The 18761-nt window shown below is 33.4% G+C and overlaps 4 protein-coding genes across 8 annotated transcripts in view; 2 read left to right on the forward strand and 2 right to left on the reverse strand.

The window, feature by feature from the left end:
* Nucleotides 1-2671, reverse strand: part of LOC106177109 (E3 ubiquitin-protein ligase SMURF2-like) — a 29565-nt gene extending 26894 nt beyond the window's left edge. The window contains exon 1 of the mRNA XM_013559790.2: nt 2492-2671. Coding sequence (XP_013415244.2) covers nt 2492-2639 — 148 coding nt within the window. The 5' untranslated portion in view covers nt 2640-2671. The remainder of the gene's footprint in view (nt 1-2491) is intronic.
* Nucleotides 2672-3320: 649 nt separating this feature from the next.
* LOC106177111 (RNA polymerase I-specific transcription initiation factor RRN3) lies at nt 3321-10320 on the reverse strand. Of its 2 annotated transcripts, XM_087007306.1 has the most exons (17): nt 10181-10319; nt 9950-10029; nt 9334-9467; nt 8869-8925; nt 8540-8629; nt 8243-8372; nt 7873-7999; nt 7444-7612; nt 7024-7101; nt 6659-6806; nt 6408-6538; nt 6097-6227; nt 5533-5708; nt 5241-5349; nt 4948-5100; nt 4490-4574; nt 3321-4044 (listed from the first exon to the last, which is right to left on the reverse strand). In XM_087007306.1, the coding sequence occupies exons 3-17, from the start codon at nt 9403-9405 to the stop codon at nt 3910-3912; spliced, it is 1791 nt and encodes a 596-aa protein (XP_086863432.1). In that variant the 5' UTR covers nt 9406-9467; nt 9950-10029; nt 10181-10319; the 3' UTR covers nt 3321-3909. The 2 variants fall into 2 exon arrangements, with proteins under 2 accessions (XP_086863432.1, XP_086863433.1); XM_087007307.1 differs by lacking the exon at nt 8540-8629 and having other exon boundaries at nt 10181-10320.
* LOC106177112 (centromere protein M) lies at nt 10147-13189 on the forward strand. Of its 2 annotated transcripts, XM_013559795.2 has the most exons (6): nt 10147-10301; nt 10991-11070; nt 11348-11446; nt 11606-11685; nt 11929-12020; nt 12611-13189. In XM_013559795.2, the coding sequence occupies exons 1-6, from the start codon at nt 10239-10241 to the stop codon at nt 12767-12769; spliced, it is 573 nt and encodes a 190-aa protein (XP_013415249.2). In that variant the 5' UTR covers nt 10147-10238; the 3' UTR covers nt 12770-13189. The 2 variants fall into 2 exon arrangements, with proteins under 2 accessions (XP_013415249.2, XP_086863435.1); XM_087007309.1 differs by lacking the exon at nt 11348-11446.
* A 791-nt stretch (nt 13190-13980) lies between these two features.
* On the forward strand, nt 13981-17896 carry LOC106177102 (protein phosphatase Mn(2+)-dependent 1K-like). 3 transcript variants are annotated; one of them, XM_087007308.1, is made up of 4 exons: nt 13981-14089; nt 14889-15492; nt 15981-16331; nt 16947-17190. In XM_087007308.1, exons 2-4 carry the CDS (start codon nt 14943-14945, stop codon nt 17009-17011), a joined length of 966 nt encoding a protein of 321 aa, XP_086863434.1. In that variant the 5' UTR covers nt 13981-14089; nt 14889-14942; the 3' UTR covers nt 17012-17190. The 3 variants fall into 3 exon arrangements, with proteins under 3 accessions (XP_086863434.1, XP_013415239.2, XP_013415240.2); XM_013559785.2 differs by having other exon boundaries at nt 13982-14089; nt 15981-16327; nt 16947-17896; XM_013559786.2 differs by lacking the exon at nt 13981-14089 and adding an exon at nt 14430-14616 and having other exon boundaries at nt 15981-16327; nt 16947-17896.
* The last annotated feature ends 865 nt before the right edge of the window (nt 17897-18761 follow it).

Here is an 18761-nt window from a genome sequence, read left to right on the forward strand (position 1 = left end):
CGATGATAGTATGTACTGTTAATCTTATCTCAATGGACTAAGGATGTCAAACTGCAGGTGTGAGGAAATGAGTGAGCCTAACATGAGGCATACTTAAGAGGAACCAGGCCTTCTAATTACAAAACAAAAAACAAATGTGGTTTCTTTAAAATAAATTATGACACTTAACATATATTTTTCCCACTAAAACAGCAAATTTGTACAGATTCACAAAGTTCGATTGCTATGAATTAAGATATTTAAGCCATGACTACCAAAATAACTCTACTTTCCTGAGCATATTAACTGTAGTATACTTTCAGATCTGCTTACTAGTATACCACAATTCTGCTATTCTACTAAGGTATTGTTTTCAATAGGGAAAAATCAATGCATGAGGAATGCACCTTAGTATTCCATTGCTCTGTTTGTGTGTATTTGCTTTATGGCTGGATCAACCTAACATACAGACCAAGTGACTCAGTACACTCACATCATTGTGTTGTATAAGAGACTGCCTCAAGTTCTTTTGTGTCAGAGACTTTATGAATGGTCCAAGTGCTTTTCAGCATGAACAAAGTATGAATGGGGTTCTGAATTCACCTCTCCCTCCGTTCTGTAGCATTACAGCTTGCTGCTACCTACAAACTGCCCCAGCTTGCCTTCCTTTCTATTCAGGGCTTATCACGTGGCTGATGTAAACAACATGTTTGAGCAGAGCAGTCGTGACACATGAGTGAGAATTATATTTTTGGAAAAAGGGGACTTTTTATATCACAGTGGCATTTCCAAGACATAATCTATGTATTGTGGGCATTTACTTACTTCATCTGTAACAAAACCTAATGAATCTACCTTCCTAAAATGTGGTCACCTATCAGTAAGTTAATTAAGGATTACACACAGCCTTATCATTTGTTGACAGGGACCAAATGAAACTACAAATGCAAAATATAAAACACATTCCTCTGTGGCAACAACGTTATCTTTTCAAACCTCCTGCAAGACATTGATAATATCAGCTCATTCTAAAAGGAAAATAAATTTGACATTTTTTTAGCAGACAGCATATCTTTTAGAACTAACATACTGGTATCACAGAAATTATAAAATTCAAAGCAAAACCAAAAGTAACCCTACTTTAAATATAAAAATGTTGTTAATGATTAAAGAATTAACCCAGGAATGATATTAAAACCAAAGATGATGTCCACACTTACCCTTCCATCGAGTGGTCCAAGTAACATACTATGCTAAAGGAATAATCCTTTTACCAAACACCATAAAAGAAAGCTTTCATGTAAAGAAAGCTTAAGTGGCAAAAGCAACATAAAAGTGATGGATGTTATTTTCTGTTTTCAAAACCAGATCACACACACCTCAAAACACTTTGTTTACATTTGAAAGAAACATTTGCTATGACATTGCACCCACAGCAGCCACAATGTTTCATCTTAGTTAATATATCACTTCTGTTTACAAAATTTACCTATTTTCTTTTTCATAATAAACAGTTTTTCCTCTGAAAATCAGTGAAATTTCATATCAGTCAATTTTCCTCATAAATCCAGGAAGGATCCTACCTGTACAATATTGAGCATCCCCACAGCATTTGTTGATCAATACATGACCATTCCCTACCCAACTGTGACTCAGCCCATTTACAATATAGTTCTGTTTTATATATATAGGATAACATGTCTTGTTTATTCAATTGTTAAGAATAAAAATATATTACTTGTGAAGAAAACATAGCTATCTATTTCATTTAACAGGTTTTATTTTTTAACATATGAGTGAGGTGATTTAATGTAAATGACGTTCAATCTAGCAAATGATCCCTATTTATAGTGGCACAGGGATAATAATGCTGCCAATCAACTTGAAAACTTTTTAAAGAAATGGGTAGCAAGACAATGATGTCCTTTATGCCTAAATTAAGGTCTCAGTATTCTATTAAATGTAACTATAGTATTATTAGGCTTATTGGAAAGTTCTTTTAAATCAATTACACCAATTTCAAGCTGTATGATATTTTATGGCACAATATTTTTATTACATTTTACTATATTTGTCTAATATGATGACCCATAGAATAAAGTTTATCTTAACAAATACTCAATTAAACATTATAAAGACTCAAAGAATTAAAATCTATCCAATCCAGGCAGTGCCAATGCTGGGTTGTCAGAAACCGAATTTAGTGAACGTCTTCCTACGGTGAATCGAAGTTGTGTATGGTATACAGTACAACTAGCAGTTTTACAGTACATTTTCATTATTGTCTTAAGTGACTTTAGACATTTTTCTTATGAATGGATTACTTGAACCTAATCTCAATCCTAATATCATCAGAAAAGACACATATTCTCTAAATACCTGTCCATGAACGGCGGCCGCCATATTGAATTGATACACGAAATTGGGACTCGAAAATTTTATTGAAATCGCACATTATAATGGGATTAGAGGCAAACATTTAGACATATGATCATCTCCGGAGAGTACCTACCTGTAAGTCGGATTTTCATGGGCCCATTTCTTCTTGAACTGGCCATTACTGATGAACTAAAACAGCGGAATTCATCATGCTCGGTGCCCAATACAACTCCATCCAAATCGAGACTTTGTGTACTGATAGGCGTATAACACGGGTTCATACGCGAGAGAAATGAGTCCACTTCGTCTGCTACTGATCTCTCGGGCATCTCGTTCATACATCTGACAACTTTCAATTATCAATCAAAATATGTATGTTACAACCACTGACTGTTAACTGGGTACAGACACAGTTTTTACTCTGGTGACAGAGGATTATGTGTCACTCTATATTATGACAAATTCTTGCATTTGTCTATCTCACCCACTGCATTCTGTGGCGCAACCCACGCATTATTTGGAGCGTAAATAGGACAACAAAAGCCGCCTATGAATAATCCCAACTTACTACACACGTGTAGGTGTGTTAGGGCGGACAAGATATTGACCGTTTTGACTGTCATTAGCTGAATAATTTTGTTAGTGTGTCAAATGAAATTTGATTTTTTCCCCTTTTTCTCTTTGTATATTTTATAACATTGTATTTAGTCCCAGTCTAAAGATTCCTGGGACTGAAAGGCTTGGACAGTAAAACATTTTAATGAATAAGAAAAAGATATATATACAGAATTCACCTTTTTTCCATAATTTGGTATTTCAAACTGCCATCCTCAGCTTATCAAATGTCGACTTTAAATTTTCCTAAATATGGATTTCCTGCCCATAGTTGCCATGCACTACTATGATAAACCCATGTAAATGCAAACTTAACTGCATTATTGAGGAATAAGCAAAAGTTGCACTTGAAATGAGTATGCTGCTTTTTTTATTTCAGGTAACTTGAAAGCAACAAATTTGCACAGTTTTTCTTATCAAGCTTTTTCTCAAATTTTATTTTTGACATAAATCGTTCAAAGTCATCACATATTTATTTACGTTTATTATTGGGAAAATGAAGACTTCTTAAACTTGAACAGTGCTTCTTTGCAGCAATGAGAGACCAGGCTATTTGTATCCATGCAATTGTATAATTAGTATTTAATTGCATGGTCACAACAAACTCAAAGCATTATTACACAAATCAGTAACAAACAAAGAAACATTTAAATGAAACAAAAGTAGATGTCATTTCATTCCAAATTATAAATAACCATTATTTCAATTGCAATTAAATTAATTTTATGTTATTCCTTCTAAAATATATTGTTTGTTGTCAAATTCTTTGTAGAAACTGTACTGATCTTGCACCTTTTCTTTCATTTAAGTCTACACATTAACATTTTTATTAAGTCTTCACATTAACATTATAAGGAATTTCAAACCTTAGAGTCATACAACTTTCAAAGAAGTAGACATAAAACCTCAGTGTGACAATATATGAGGTTGAAAGTTTTAAATCATATGGTCTATGTGTTTAAATCCTGGAGAGGTTCCATAATGTAGGAAATCTGGGACCTTCCCTTGCCTACTCAGGCTTCCTACACATTCACTGGGGGATTGCACTTGGGGGAGAAAATCATCCTCTTCCTGAAAATTGAAACATAGCTTTTGCTTAATACACAATATCAAAGTAAGCAATAAATATCAGCCTTTGATCTTAAATCACATTGTTCATATGGAGTATTACACATACATGAAGCAACTACTGCAACTTGTTGCTTATCAGACCCTTTTTTATTGTCTTTTTACATCCTATAGCTAAAGGCTCTTCTTACACCCCATTTCCATAGATTTTTAGATCGATCTATCCCTGTGGGGAGCCTCACTAGATTACTGTCAGCTTGGCCAGCTTAAACGTCTGTCCCGCCTATTAAAAGCTGTAAAGGGGTAATTAACTATGGTGCTCGCTCGGCTGACTATAATTTAGCGTGAACCCCCAGGGAGTTAGGTCGATCTAAATCTTAATCTCTAAATCGATCTAAATCTCTGGGAAAGCACCCTTAGTTATGCTCTTCCTTTTCCTTATGCTCACCTCAGACTGAAGTTCTGGTCTTCCTTCTTCCTCTGGGGGTGAGTCCTCATACTCTCTATACAGAGGAATTACATACTGTCCAGATCTGAAAGCACAAGAAATGTTATTTTAGCTGAAAAAAAAAGTACACATAGTATGCTCATTACTGATCTTAAAATGAATATATTAATAAAATTGATTGAAATGTCTTCAAATTGTCAAGCATCCCTTTCTATAGTAGAATGAATTTTTAAGGTTTGTGTCATAATACATATGCATAATACCTAACTCCAGCACAGATGCAACAGTTTATCAAAAATCAATACATATAAAATGTGAGGAGATACAACTTTTAAACATACAATCAAAATAATAAATTCACTACCTCTTTAACACGAGTTGCATATCAACTACTTTGCTGCACATTGTTTTCATACAAAAATGTGTTAAGACTAAAGAGGAGGAGAAACAAAACTTACCTGTTTAATAAATATGGATCAAAAGGAAAGAATGAGTCTAGTGGGTTGACATGGGTAAGCCTGGATGGTCCATACAAGCCCAATGCAGCTACAGGGAGCAGTGATCTGTTATTTCGCTCCATGATGGTATCACAGAAAGCTAACTGATGCATTCTGAAATTGCAAACAATAAATATCTTAGCTTATGAACTTGACAGTTCATCTCCTCAAAATTGAAAAATCACATTGTACTTATCATATCAAAGATGAGCAAGTATGAAATGTAGTATGGTAGAGATATACTAATAACATACCTTGTAACAGAGGTAAATGTTTTGGCAACTACTGGTAGACAGACACGTAGTGGGTTTAATCTGCTAGTGACTATGGTTTGGAAATTAAGACTCTCCGCAAATTTGTACCCTGAAAAGAAACCAAATATTTTAATAAATCACTTCTGATTGGTATTTCAACTCTATATAATTTCTTAGATTTCTTACTGTTAAAAATTTTAATTAATTTTTACAATTCTCATAAATTCAGAATGCTATCCCTTGAAAGTGTCATTGACAACAACATTTACAGGTTCTAACTTTTGATTAATACCTTTTTTTAACTCCAGCATTTCCTTATGCCTGAACACAAACACATAAAAGACAGCTTGGCATACTGAGTAAAATGGCCCATGATGCTGGACATCTGCCTGTCTGATGGAATCTGAAGTCTGGTCAATATACTGGTGCACCCAGTCACAGATCAACTTGAGGCAATCCATCACTGTGCTGAAATTATAAAGACATTTTAATTGTTTAGGCAAAAGGAAACTGACAGAGAGCTACCATTTTTTCTAGGTTTTCATTATCGTTGTTTGCCTTTATATTATTCTTTTGGGCTAGCTTCACATAAATCATCTTTTTCATCATTATGCATTATCAAGGTTTTACCATGTACTTATAATTCTATATTATAATTAAAATTAATTGTTCTTATCTAACACGAGGGCACTATCTAGGTCTCTCTCTTACATAAGGGCCTAGCTATTCAGTTGCCAATCACTCAAAACATACCAGTACAGGTGTACAACTAAGATAAAACGATCCATGTGAAAAGGCCTTAAGAAACATTGCACTCCTAAAATCACAACAACAATAATAATGAATTAAAAATTACCTTATTGCCACAAACTTCCCTCTTGCCATAATGCTAGCTATGTATGCTACTGCAGCTTGCCTGAACACAGGCTCTGTGTTGGGATTCTGAACTTTCTTCCACAGATAATCTATAAAGCCGTCACAAAGTGCCTGAAACCCAAAAATATGTGTGTATTTGTTATTTTGCTAGTGTTCATAATTCAAATTTAAACTTTCTTTTGATAAAAAAGTATTTGCATTGAGAAGAAAATGTAGACGAGTTGTGATCTTCCCAACTACTGCAGCAGATAATAACTCATATGCACTGTTGCACAAACAACATAAGCTTACCTGTTTGAGACTACACATGTAAAACATCAAGAACTGTACATGGCATGAAGCGTGAGTGGTTATAATAACCCTGTCAAAAACCTGTAGAAGTTCTCGGTACAACTTCTTTGTGGCTTCCCAATCAAGCTCACCTAAAAAATAAATCAGTGAAATTAATTTTGATCATGAAAAATTTGAATTTTGCTGGGCAATCCATATGAAATTCAGTCTGATAAGTGAGAATAGCGTTACAGCGCAAATTGAACACTTACCATTTTGATAACAAATATTCTGTATATATCTAAACATAAGGTGCATCAGGATATCTAATTTGTTGGCTTCTTTGTGGGTCATTGCAGATATCTCATTTTGCGTTGAACTTGTATCCTTTCCGCCAGACAAAATGGATGGTAGATCTTCCTATAGATTTCCAAAAAGACATTAGACAAGACATAAGACAAAATCATTTTAAGCTTTCCTTACTTAATAAACATCTTTTTAAACTGAGCATTTTGTTATTGCAATTTTAATAATACAGTTATGGAATATATGATTAGGTCACAGTCACTGTAAAAGTGTAATGTTTTCCCTGTAACCACTTCAAATTTCAGAAGATAATAGAAAAAAGGCCACATACCATATCAAATATAACATCTGTGTCCATGGCTTCTTCATTATCTTCCAATTCAATGATTTCATCCCTTGGTGATCTTACCTAAACCAAAAATGTAAACCATACTTTTATTTTTTAAATAAGCATTCACAGATACAATTTATGCTGTTACACATTTATTTTCATTCAATATTTATACATAAATACAAGAGTGTCAGATAACTCTGCAAAAATGTAAACAAACATATCTACATATTAATGCAGTTTTATCTTCTTATTCTATGTGCCGTACACAAAGCTCATAGCAAAAGAGAAAGCTATGAACCAAATTCAAGCACAATCTGTTACAGAGGTATTTAATACCTGATAAAAAAGTCAAAAATAATTCTATATTTTTAACAGAGTTTTAAATCTATAAACATTTTTTCATTATCCTGTACTTACATCAAACTTCAGCATCTTATCAACAACCAATTCCAAAATCTTTGGTCTCAAGACAGGAAGATAGGTTGGGATTCGTAGCAGATTTTCTACATAGCATTCCTGTATAAAGGCATCCTTAGTCATATAAGGGAAACATTCAACCAGTAGTGGCATTAATACTTGTGGAGTCCTAATATGGACAAAAGAGAAATCATAATTTAAGGCCATGTCTTCATAATAATCAAATCATTTATATCACTTCTGTGGTACATCACATTTAAACCAACTGCGACAGAAATTACAACTTCACTTATTAGATAAATACCCAAACAAAATTGAAAACTGTAATTGTTCTCATTAAAATGCTCAAATATTTTAAATGAGTCTGTAAGGTACATTTCATTAAATACTCTTTGATATCATCACTATCTATTCTTATTTAGTACTCACATAGGTACAATTTGAGCAATATTTTTTATAAGCGTGTGAATATTAATAAACATCTGCTCCAAGTCTGCACTCTTTTGTCCATCAAGGATTTCTTTTTCTAGTTCACTCTTAGCCTGTTTTGGTTGCTCTGAAAATAAACATTCAACGTAAATATCAGCGTCATAAAAATAAATAAATAAATAAATAAATAAATAATTTTTAAAAACTTGAGCAAAGAAATTATATAATTTTTAAAATATTTTTAAAGTATTCATGTGAAACCAAATAACGAACTTATCTACAATTTTGTAAAACATGGCTTTGTTCTTTATAATCATTTTTATTTTATTTATTTATCTATTTTTTTTTTTTTTTTTGTTAATTTTCTTACTAGGTATTAACTGCTTGACTAGGGACCTCAAACAGGACCGTAGGTAAAAAGGGTGTGCAGACACTAGGTTGATCACCAGTGATAGATATTCCTGGATGATAGCCACATCCTTGTTGGTCCATTCTATGCTCTGGAAACCAAAAAGACTGTGTGATAAGTAAGAAAAATGACCCATAAATCAAACACTCACTTCAAAACAAACATAACACATCAAAGTAAATCTAATGTTACTATCATTTACCTCATAATGGTCCTATTTAAATGTTTTGCTTTCATACAATCATAAACCATACTTACAAATATCACCCCTACAAGAAGTTCAAAATCTTTCCCAAGAATTGAAACACATTCTCGCAACCCTCTGAGACATGCAAGTAACAGAGCAGGCTGTAAATAGAAAAATGTGTTAATCGAACCACTTAAAACATAAATAACCCTTAGGTTGCAGAATCTTGTAATTCTTAAAATTTCATTACAAATTTTTTTTTCCTTTCAAAGCAAATAAGATAACATTAACCAAACAGCTGAAAATAAATGCAACTGCTTCACAACATTATTTCCATATCAAAATGCTATAAAAATTATAACACATCAACCATCCACCATCCAAAGCAAATTTCACCTACTTCCACATCAGCTTTAGTGAGATGGCTTATAAGCAAGTCATATTCTTTACCAGCACCCTGAAAGGAGCAATGAGCAAAATGTCAATTAATCTCTTGATAAAAATGACTGACTTAATAATACTACTTGAAGTCTGAAAAACAAATTTGATACTGGGGGTAATTTTCAAGAGACAAATAAGTTAAGTTCTTGGGTATTCTTTTCATTATTTTTTGTTTTTGCATCTCTGTGCTTTTCTACATTGCTTTGAGTTTTTCTCTATAATTTCACAAGATTGTAGTGAAAAGATTGTAGCACATAGTGAAAATGCCAATAAATTGCTAGATTGAGACTTGTCATGTTTTTCTTTTTACACTAATAGTATTATTACCCCTGTTAACAATGTGAATACATGGAAATAAATTAATAATTATATCTTTACATTAGGAAGCATTTAAATACAGTGCATCAAAATTACATGTATTTACCACTCTGTTTTTCTCCAAGATGTTTTGTACATCTATAACCCCACTTCTCTGGGGCACTACAGTGTGATCCATCTCAAGAAAATTGACAGACCATAACCTTTGTTTCTGGACACAGATTCTACTTTTTACTGCACCTTGAAGCAAGAAAATGAGAATTTTAATAATTATGTTTTTGTTACATCCAGTCAAAATGGTGCAGAACAAAAAAAGCATACTGAAAAATGTGAAAAGAGCTACGTTATGTGAACAAAATTTCAACTTTCAAGTCTCAAGCATTATTTGAAAAAATCCTGTGTTGATTACAACTAAACAAATATAAGAAATCCCAGCTACAATATAAACATTTGACGTGGGAACACGTGTTTACTTTGCAGACTGTTAAATGCGGTAGGGTATTCGAAACCAACATACAACTTTACGACAACTGGAACAAGCATAATGTAAAAAAATAACATTGCACAACCAAAGGCAAAGGCAAACCATAAAACATTGAAAACAGCAATGTTCTTATTCCCATTATTGAAGAGACAACTATCAATTTACAATGTTTGCTTTTCTTTTTCTTTTTATTCAACAAGTCTAAAAGTTGTGAAAATTATCTCCGGGGTCTACTTACTTCAATCAATATTGCCCAATTCGTCTGAAGTCGATGCTGTAAACATAATTCTGCCATGCTTTCCAACTCACATATCGTATCTGCGAGATAGTACGAGATTTTAAGTAAATTGTTTTGAAAATATATACTACATAATAAAATTATTGATCTACATAAATTTCCATAAAAAAATATAGAATAATGTTAAGTTTCACAGTAAAACACACAAGGTAAATAAAAACATAGTCATACCATGCTGCCATCTTGAAGCGGGAGGTTTAAACGGAGGAAACTCTCAAAAGGACTCACAATGTCGAAGACTGAGCCATCAATTTATGGCAAAATGCCTATATTAAACTCTGCAACTTTACTGGTAAGTCATTGGTGTTTTTCTGACAAATAATTTCAGCGCAAGGAAGTTTACTTTATGTTATTTGTGAGGGTGTACACTGCACCGCAGGGCCCGGGGTATTGATATACTGACTGGCCATTACTGCCTTACTGTATTGCCTGGATTGCTTTATTGACAGTTAGAGTGTCATTATTAAAAAATGGAAGTGATTCTGCTGTTAAACATTGCCTTATACACAAAAATGACAACTCTCATCATTATTTTCTGCTTTATGTCTGTACATGAACATTTGACAGCTTTGCCATCTTGTTAATGTCTTTATGAATTGGGAAATTAAGGTAAGTAGATTTGAAGGATATATGTTGACAAATGCCTATTTTGACACAACATGACTCCAATTGTTTTCTAAAATAATCAAAATTTTTTAATTTTTAATGTTAAAAGCTCCCTTTTGAGGAGGAGGAAGAAAACTTTATTTATTTATATTTATTTATACTTTTTAAGAGAGTAGGGATATCCTATCTGCCTTTGTATTTATAAATTATAAGCATGTCGTACACCAATTCATCAGTAAAGATATCTTGAGCTGGTTAATATAGTTATTAGAATTTATCAAATGATCAAATAATCAAAATTTTTCAAAACCAAGTCAAATATATGTATAATATGTAACGGAATTCATGATTGATTTTTATTTTATATTTGTTTAGATTGTAGGCTGTCATGGGATTGGAAAACATGAATTAGCCAAGGCTCTTGTTGGTGTTGGTACTTCCTATGCATTGCAAGTGTAGGTACTTTTTTCCTTTCTCAGCTGCAGTTAAACCTTTTAGTAGCATATATGTGCTAAGTACATGTATGATAAGTCAACCTTCATGAAAAGTGCAATTTTCATTTAGAGTTGAACTTTTTGTTAATGGAATCTTTGAATCAATACTTTAAACTTTTTTAAAAGGTCCATAGTTTTGAACTAATCGATAACCAGCCCACTTTCCACTCTAACTTCTATTGTAATTTTATAAAAGTATAGCTAATTAGTAATTTGCATGTTGTTTTACCCATTTTAGCCGGACTGCTACAAGTCTTCCATTACCAGAAAACAAAGAAACTGACCGTCCAAAAATTGATATGGTTATTTTCATGATTGACATGACTGATAAGCGAAGGTACATGCATTGTACAAAATTTGTGACAGTGTAAGCCTTAAATATAAGCTTGAAAACAATTAATGGTCTCCTGATTTATTAAGTTAAAGCAAATACTTTAACTTCTGCTCTATTTCCCACAATATGGTGAAATTTCAACACGTAGCTTCTACATTTTAGCATGGCTGTGGTAGAATCTTCTTTGCCTCATCTAGATGTGGATTACTTTCTTGGAAGAGTATGCTTTGTAATAAAAAATGGTGAGTATTGATTAAATGCAGAAATAGCTGACATATTGTTCCCTTTCAAATAACATTGATATTGGTCATTGCTGAGATAAAAAAAATCTACAACCTCCTGGTTACAAAAACTTAAAAAACAAAAAGTGATGTCCATCTCTTTCTAAGGGAAACATGATTTCATATGTCTTTAAGTTGTACAATTATGTACTCAAGTATTATGATCTGATAAGTCAAAATTTGTTTTGTTGTTTTTTTTTTCAGCCCAAGGTTTATTGGATAGAAGTGTAGAAATAGAAGCAGTCACTCAGTTAGCTGATGCCTATGATTCACCTTTATTGTGTGAAACAGTGGAGGTAGGCAGTATGAATGTTTTCAGATATGATTTAAATGATAATTCATTTGTTAAATTTGTGTGTCAAACTTATGACTGTGCTTACATTTAGTTATGATGTTAACATTTTTTTAAATTACAAATGATTCTTGACATGTCAAGAGATTAAAGATGCACAGTGTAAGATTTTCCCACAAAAACCTCATACTTAACAGATTTTTCTGGGTTAAACAGTTTTTATTTTTAACCCACGGACCTGATCTTCCTATCTTGACACTCAGCATAACTCTGTCACAATATAGGAAAATTGATAGTCCCAAGCCCATGCTTTTGAATTTTTTTTAATTACTCTATCATTTCAAGCTCTTACTTTGGGTTTTACATGGTTCAAAACTGTGTCAAGATGTTCGACAGGTGGCAAGGTTCCTTAGGAGTTAATAGTTTGGTTATTTTTGGCAACATGAATTCTGTTTAAAAAATGAATGATCAAAAAGATCAGACAAGTTCAAGAAAAAGTGGTCTATATGCTAACAATATGTTTTAAATCTTACACTTAATTAGTCTTTTTGATTTTTTTAACTGCATTTTAAAGTTTGGTTTCATTTTCTTTAGCCAGGACAAGGTGGTTCAAGTGTGGCAGAAAAGATACTTCAGCTGCTAGCAATTTCTGTTGGATTCCATGACCATATTACACCTTTACTGATAGATGTCACAAAGAGACCATACCATACTTTATTGGACAGTTCAATAGCATGGACTCCAAATTCTTGATGCTAATACTAGGGTCTTGCATAATTTACAAATATGGGACAGGCTGAAAGACAGCTATTTTCCAAGAGACAACAAAACACTGAATCTAGCACTGCATTTTTTGGAAAACTGTTCAATCAGCACATGTATGTGATAAGGTTGAAACCATGCAACAATATGTCACGAAATTTTCTTGAACTAGAGCTTAAATGAGTTTAAATTTGAAGCTACCTTATGGTCTGTCTTTTCAATGGGAAAAATGATCAGTCATTGAAGTTGTATATATACTACACCGTCACAGTAACAAAACAATGTATACCTGTATAATGTACAGATTTTAGAACTGGCACTGACCAAGCACACAGAGGCCTAGAATTGTACAAATGATATGTATGATAAATATGTTATATTAAGTCTTTAAAAATACAGGATGAAAAAATTTATTTTTTTTAAAATATATTTATTTTTATTTATTTATTTTTAATATATGAAAGGTATACTATCCACTTTTTAAAATGTTCCAAGATACATGTATATACAGTACATACAAACATTTTCAAACTTGTATTCCAAAATCACATTTTTTTTATGTCTAGATGTTCTTTGAAGTTAATTATGATATCCTTCCCAATTCAGACCTAAAAATGATATAACCTGTCACATGACAGTATTTAGAGATGGAATTTTCTTCAAAACTGTACAGGAAAAAAAGGCCAGTCATTTGGAACAAATTGTTTAGTTAAATTTATACATAACTTAAGAGTCCACCAAGTTTAGGAATATGTCTAGAAATGATTCATGAGCAGGTGAAATTGCTTATTTTTCAAAAACATTTTGAAATGGTGGGAACATCTTTATTATTTCATAATAGTAATAATAATGACAAACTTTATTTAAAGAGGGTAAAACATGTTGAGTACACGCACTTATCTTACACATAGACCTTCAGGGTTATACTTCTCTACTAAATTACTTGGAGCTATGTTCACCATGATACCAAAATAAAATTGCGTTTTTCATTCCAAGGACCATCTTAATGCGTTTTCTAGGTAATGTTAGTGCAAGGATAACGGAAAAAAAGGGGGGGTCGCACGTCTGCTTGAATCAAATCTTTGTATAGAAAAGTAACGCATTAAAGGTGTCTAACACACAGAAGAAAGAAGAATTCATCCAAATCATTTTTCAATAACAAATGATATAATAAAATCTTAAAAACTCGTATCATAGAACTGCGAACATATGCTGCCCTCTATCGACAAGACGAGAACTATTTACTTACAAAACCAAAACTGCACCGGCGAGGGATGCTTGCAGTTGTAATGTCGGCCCCTTCATAAGAAAGTAAGTATTATGTACAGCTAGAATTTACTGTTAACTTTCATAAGGACCAACTTGCATAGCTAGTGACATCATCTTTTAACAAGTTAATCATTTTGCCTTATAATTTCACATAAAACGATCACTGGAGTGAAGCCGAAGTTCACTATTTACCTTGCTGGGCCCTCACTTCAACTTCACGTCTTAATATGCTCTCTCCACCTTAGTAGGATAAGGTCTCAAAATTGCATTTTCATAAAATATGTCGTATGAAAAGCAAGATAAGATAAGATAACATGGTGTTTAGGTTAGATTTACCGTATCACTGTACCGTATGGCGCTTTATCGATGCCCAGGTCAGGTCAGACATTCTTCGTCCGTTGACCTATTTTTTTAACATCTCTGACATTGAAGTTCACCTTACAGTAACTTGAATGTAAACAAACATCATCGATTGGTATTTAAGGTGTGGACATGTACGCATGATTTTATAACAGTTAGAACAGGCGATGTGTGTATGATTGATCCTGTGGTTATATCGTACTGTTATTGTAAGTCTTACTAAGTGTTACATTTATATTACAGTATATATATATAATATTACTAGTTTAGTAGTACGTATATAATATTAATATTATAGATAAGGTAAGTATGAAGCTTTGAGTGATAATAATGGATCTGGATAAATCTGTTTCAGTGCCTTTGGGCATAAACACAATCGAAGAAAGAGAGAAAGAAAGAGCTCTCGACTTGCCAGTCCAAGACTGAGAGTCAAATTTTGTGTACAGCCTTAATTCCTATAGTTCTATTTTGCATTGTACAGGTACCTGTATATTAAGTGTGGTCAATTAACACAGAGAAAGGAAAAACTCTAGGCATGGGTTTAAGAAGTTTATCAAGACTGACATACCAGGTTTGCCTGAAAAAGATACCTCCTTCACTGGCAGTTACAGTACAGACAAATGTCTGCCCCAAATGTGGAATTTTTACACCACCTGTTAAAAGGGCAAAGGCATTATACGACCCAGAAAATAAAGGAGAAAGGCAGGATGGAGTTAATTTTGATACAATAGGATCTTGGAATAATCGTCTGAACCTTCCTCTCAATGAGAAACAGAGTGCTCGACGGGGTGAACCTATACCACAGATCTCAATCGATGATATAGGTTATGCCACAGTGATTGGTCGAAGGACAGAGAATCAGGACCGCTTCAAGGTTTCTGAGCTGACACCAGATATTTTATACTTCGCCATTTTTGATGGCCATGGGACTGCTGAGGCAGCTGACTTTGTCCACAGCAGACTTGAAGATCATATCAAGTACTGGTTACAACGCACAAAAGACCTACAAATGGTCTTGAAGAGGTCATTTGTTGATGTCGATAACATGTTCAACAGGTTTACTTATTCAAAACAGAAACAAAAAGGTAATTTTTTATGTTGCACATCTCATTTATTATATCCGTTGTTTGCATGTGTTTATCATAGGGTCATATGCTGTTTTCAGTATATTTCAAATATCCTGTTAACTCCCTCAAACAATTTGTTTTGGCCACATGCATCCAATGGCATTGTGACCAATTGGGTTCTATGAGTATGTTTTGGAAATCCCTTTTTAAACTGGACAATATATATATTTCAGTACTTTTTTTGATACATGGTTTTCCTGGCCAGAAATAAACATGAAAATAGCTTCTGTGTAATTATGACATCCTGATTTATTACTACGTACTTGCATACATCGTATATTACCATATTAAATAGTGCTTAATTATAAGAAAGTTGAAAATATATTCTTCTAAAGATTTTTTTTTTTTTTTAGTTCTAATGAATATGTAAAAACTTCTGGTGCTAAGCACAGAATGACATACAGCTTTTTATCATATTTTAATATTCTGATAATCCCTGTTTTCAGACTGGATGAAAGCTGAACCCAGTAACTCAGAAGAGGTAACACTAGCATACACTGGAACCACAGCTACAGTATGCCTGCTACGTAATGGAGTTGAACTTGTCATAGGACATGTTGGAGATACATGCGCCATCTTGTGTCGGCAGAGTAAAGCTATCAGGCTGACTGCTGATCATGAACCAGAGATGGCAAGCGAGAGGGAGAGGATTGAAAGCAGTGGTGGGTCTGTTATTTGGGACAGTCTTGGTCGGCCACTGGTCAATGGGATACTAGCCATGTCCAGGAGCATTGGGGACCAGGATTTGAAGCCGTTTGGTGTTAGTGCTGTACCTGATACACGGTCTGTTGGTGTAAGTTAGAAGAAACTTTCTTTATTGAAATACTTCACTTTTTTGTTCACCAAAAATTAACCTTTTGTTTCCTTGTTTAGCAATGCACTGACAGTAAATGTAATACTGCACAATGACAGAAATGCTGAAAACTAGTCAGAATGGTCGGACATTTGGACCGGCAGTAATGAAAAATTTGCTGTCGGGCCAAAAATCACTCTATTCGTTTGAGACAGATAGTACCAGTATTATTAGGGTAGCTTATTATGTTTGTGAATGTGATAGGTTTGAAATGGAAGTGAAAAAACGCTTTGGGTCTTATATAATTTTAATAGTCTAGTATGTCAAATGATGACTGTAAATTCAAAATTGCAGCTCTTAAAACTCTTGTCGGTCCTTTGGACCAAGTCCAATTTTTTACCAGTCCAGACATTTGCCGGTCATGACCGATCGGACCGGCAGTTTCTGCATGTCTACTTCATGAAGGTTTCATATTGGGGTTATTAAAAGAAAATAATATAGAAATTAAGAAAAAAAGTGCTGAACATGTTTCCTACACCAAATTCACAATATAATATTGTTGTCAGAATTATAATTAAATGATTGGTCATAGATAATTTTTTTTCTTTCTCAATTTCAGGTGAGACACTCCAAGGACTCATTTTTAGTGCTGATAACAGATGGCATATCATTTGTAATGAATGACCAGGAGATCACCGACACTATCTCAAACTGTAAGAACCCCATGGAAGGAGCCAAGGTCATCACAGACCAGGCCCTACAGTTTGGTTCCCAAGACAACAGTACCTGTGTTGTGATTCCATTTGGTGCTTGGGGGAAGTTTGCTGGCATGAAGGGCAACATGCCTTTCAGTTTTAGCAGGATTCCCAACAGAAGTCATTAGATAATGTAAAAAAATTTGATATTTATATAATATGTCACATATTTCATTTCACAAGGAGAACTGGTATATACTATTCTTTCAAATGAGGGGTGAGGGGTTGTTGTAAGTATGGGAAAAGGGTGTATGCTCATACTACAAGGGTTTACATAATGTTTAAAATGCATCCTAGGGATGGGTATATGTATTGGAGTAGAATATATATTTTGTGGAACAGCTAACAGATCCTTCTGCTTTGCCTGCTCCTATGGTCCCAAAGTGAGTCAGTGTTTAACGGTCCAAAGGTCGTTAGTCATTTATCAGAGCTGCAAAAGACATTCTGCTCTGACAAACCATTCCTTTTTCCCTTATTTTGTTGGTATATTTCTGGTGACTTTCATAAAAGAAACCTTTAAACTGATAAATCTTCTGATTATGCACCTCTTCTACTTATTATATTTGACTTGAAATATGTGACCCCAAAAATCTTAAAATATTGGTCATAAAGTGCTTAATCACTGTATTCAACTGCATGGAGAGTAGCAGATTTCGATATTAGATCCAATATTAGATTATGATGTTTTGAACATTGAATCACTGCTGTTTACAGGTTTTAAAACGTGAAAAGTTTCTCTTATAGTTCATTGTTGCTGATATGGAAGGTTTTTTTCATAGTTTTACATTTTGCTTGTTATTTTACAGCATTAAAAGATACTGAATGTATGTTGTGTAATATATGTTTTAACTGCAACAGTTACAAAATGTTTTTAAAATAAAGAAATGGAATTTTACAATATTTTGTTATTATATCTTTTCATCCTACAGTTAAAATATGTTTGCTATATATTTTGTCTTAAATGTGAGGAAAGTTAATTATGATGGGATCCGATTACAGTCTCTTCCCACATTACGGACGGGTTTTAATCATATGTAATGCATCCAGAGAGGGCGAGTAAAGGGACATCCCCCCCCCCCCCCCCCCCCCCAAAAAAAAAAAAAAAGAAAGAAAAACACACACACACACAACGCAGGGTTTGATTGACGTTTGCCATAAAAAACGAAACCTGTGCAGTGCTGCGTTTTACCATAGAAATAGAGAAACTTTCTCTACTTCTATGGTTTTACTGATATAAATAGTGTCAATACCACGCCTGATAATGCATTCGTCTTTTCCCCTCACTTTGCCTGTAAATTCTCCATTTTATTTCGTAAGAGGGAGAAATGTACAAAAGGTGTAAATTTTATGTTTTGATTTTGACATAAAAGTCACTGCTAAAGGATGCAAAGAGGGAAATTAAAGTTGACAAATCACTATTTGTTCAGTGCTCAGGGGAAACTTTCACCCTCTTTTACAGCGCTGTTAGCTTATTTTTAACTGAAAGGCTTTTATTAAAGTCGTTTTGGCAGTTCATATTAGAAACACCTTCGAAAATTGAGAAAAGAACTGTCAAAATGTGATTATTTAATGCAAAATTACGTGGGCATGGTAAAACAAATTATAGCTTTATAATTTTTTTAAAATAAATTTCATCATTTTTTTATTAATTAATACACGTTTCATTTCAATTAAAAACA

The sequence above is a fragment of the Lingula anatina genome, chromosome 2 (assembly GCF_051362555.1).
Source record: "Lingula anatina isolate TDL-2025a chromosome 2, LinAna3.0, whole genome shotgun sequence".
Classification (NCBI taxonomy): domain Eukaryota; kingdom Metazoa; phylum Brachiopoda; class Lingulata; order Lingulida; family Lingulidae; genus Lingula; species Lingula anatina.

Coding starts and splice junctions, on each gene's coding strand:
- LOC106177111 (XM_087007306.1), bottom strand. CDS start 9,405: ATGGATCACACTGTAGTGCCCCAGAGAAGTGGGGTTATAGATGTACAA. Junction 5,101..5,240: donor ACATTTACCTCTGTTACAAG/GTATGTTATTAG, acceptor TTGCAATTTCAG/AATGCATCAGTTAGCTTTCT. Junction 4,045..4,489: donor GACCAGAACTTCAGTCTGAG/GTGAGCATAAGG, acceptor TTCAATTTTCAG/GAAGAGGATGATTTTCTCCC.
- LOC106177112 (XM_013559795.2), top strand. CDS start 10,239: ATGTCGAAGACTGAGCCATCAATTTATGGCAAAATGCCTATATTAAAC. Junction 10,302..10,990: donor TAAACTCTGCAACTTTACTG/GTAAGTCATTGG, acceptor ATATTTGTTTAG/ATTGTAGGCTGTCATGGGAT. Junction 11,447..11,605: donor GACATGACTGATAAGCGAAG/GTACATGCATTG, acceptor TCTACATTTTAG/CATGGCTGTGGTAGAATCTT.
- LOC106177102 (XM_013559785.2), top strand. CDS start 14,943: ATGGGTTTAAGAAGTTTATCAAGACTGACATACCAGGTTTGCCTGAAA. Junction 15,493..15,980: donor TTCAAAACAGAAACAAAAAG/GTAATTTTTTAT, acceptor CCCTGTTTTCAG/ACTGGATGAAAGCTGAACCC. Junction 16,328..16,946: donor CTGATACACGGTCTGTTGGT/GTAAGTTAGAAG, acceptor TCTCAATTTCAG/GTGAGACACTCCAAGGACTC.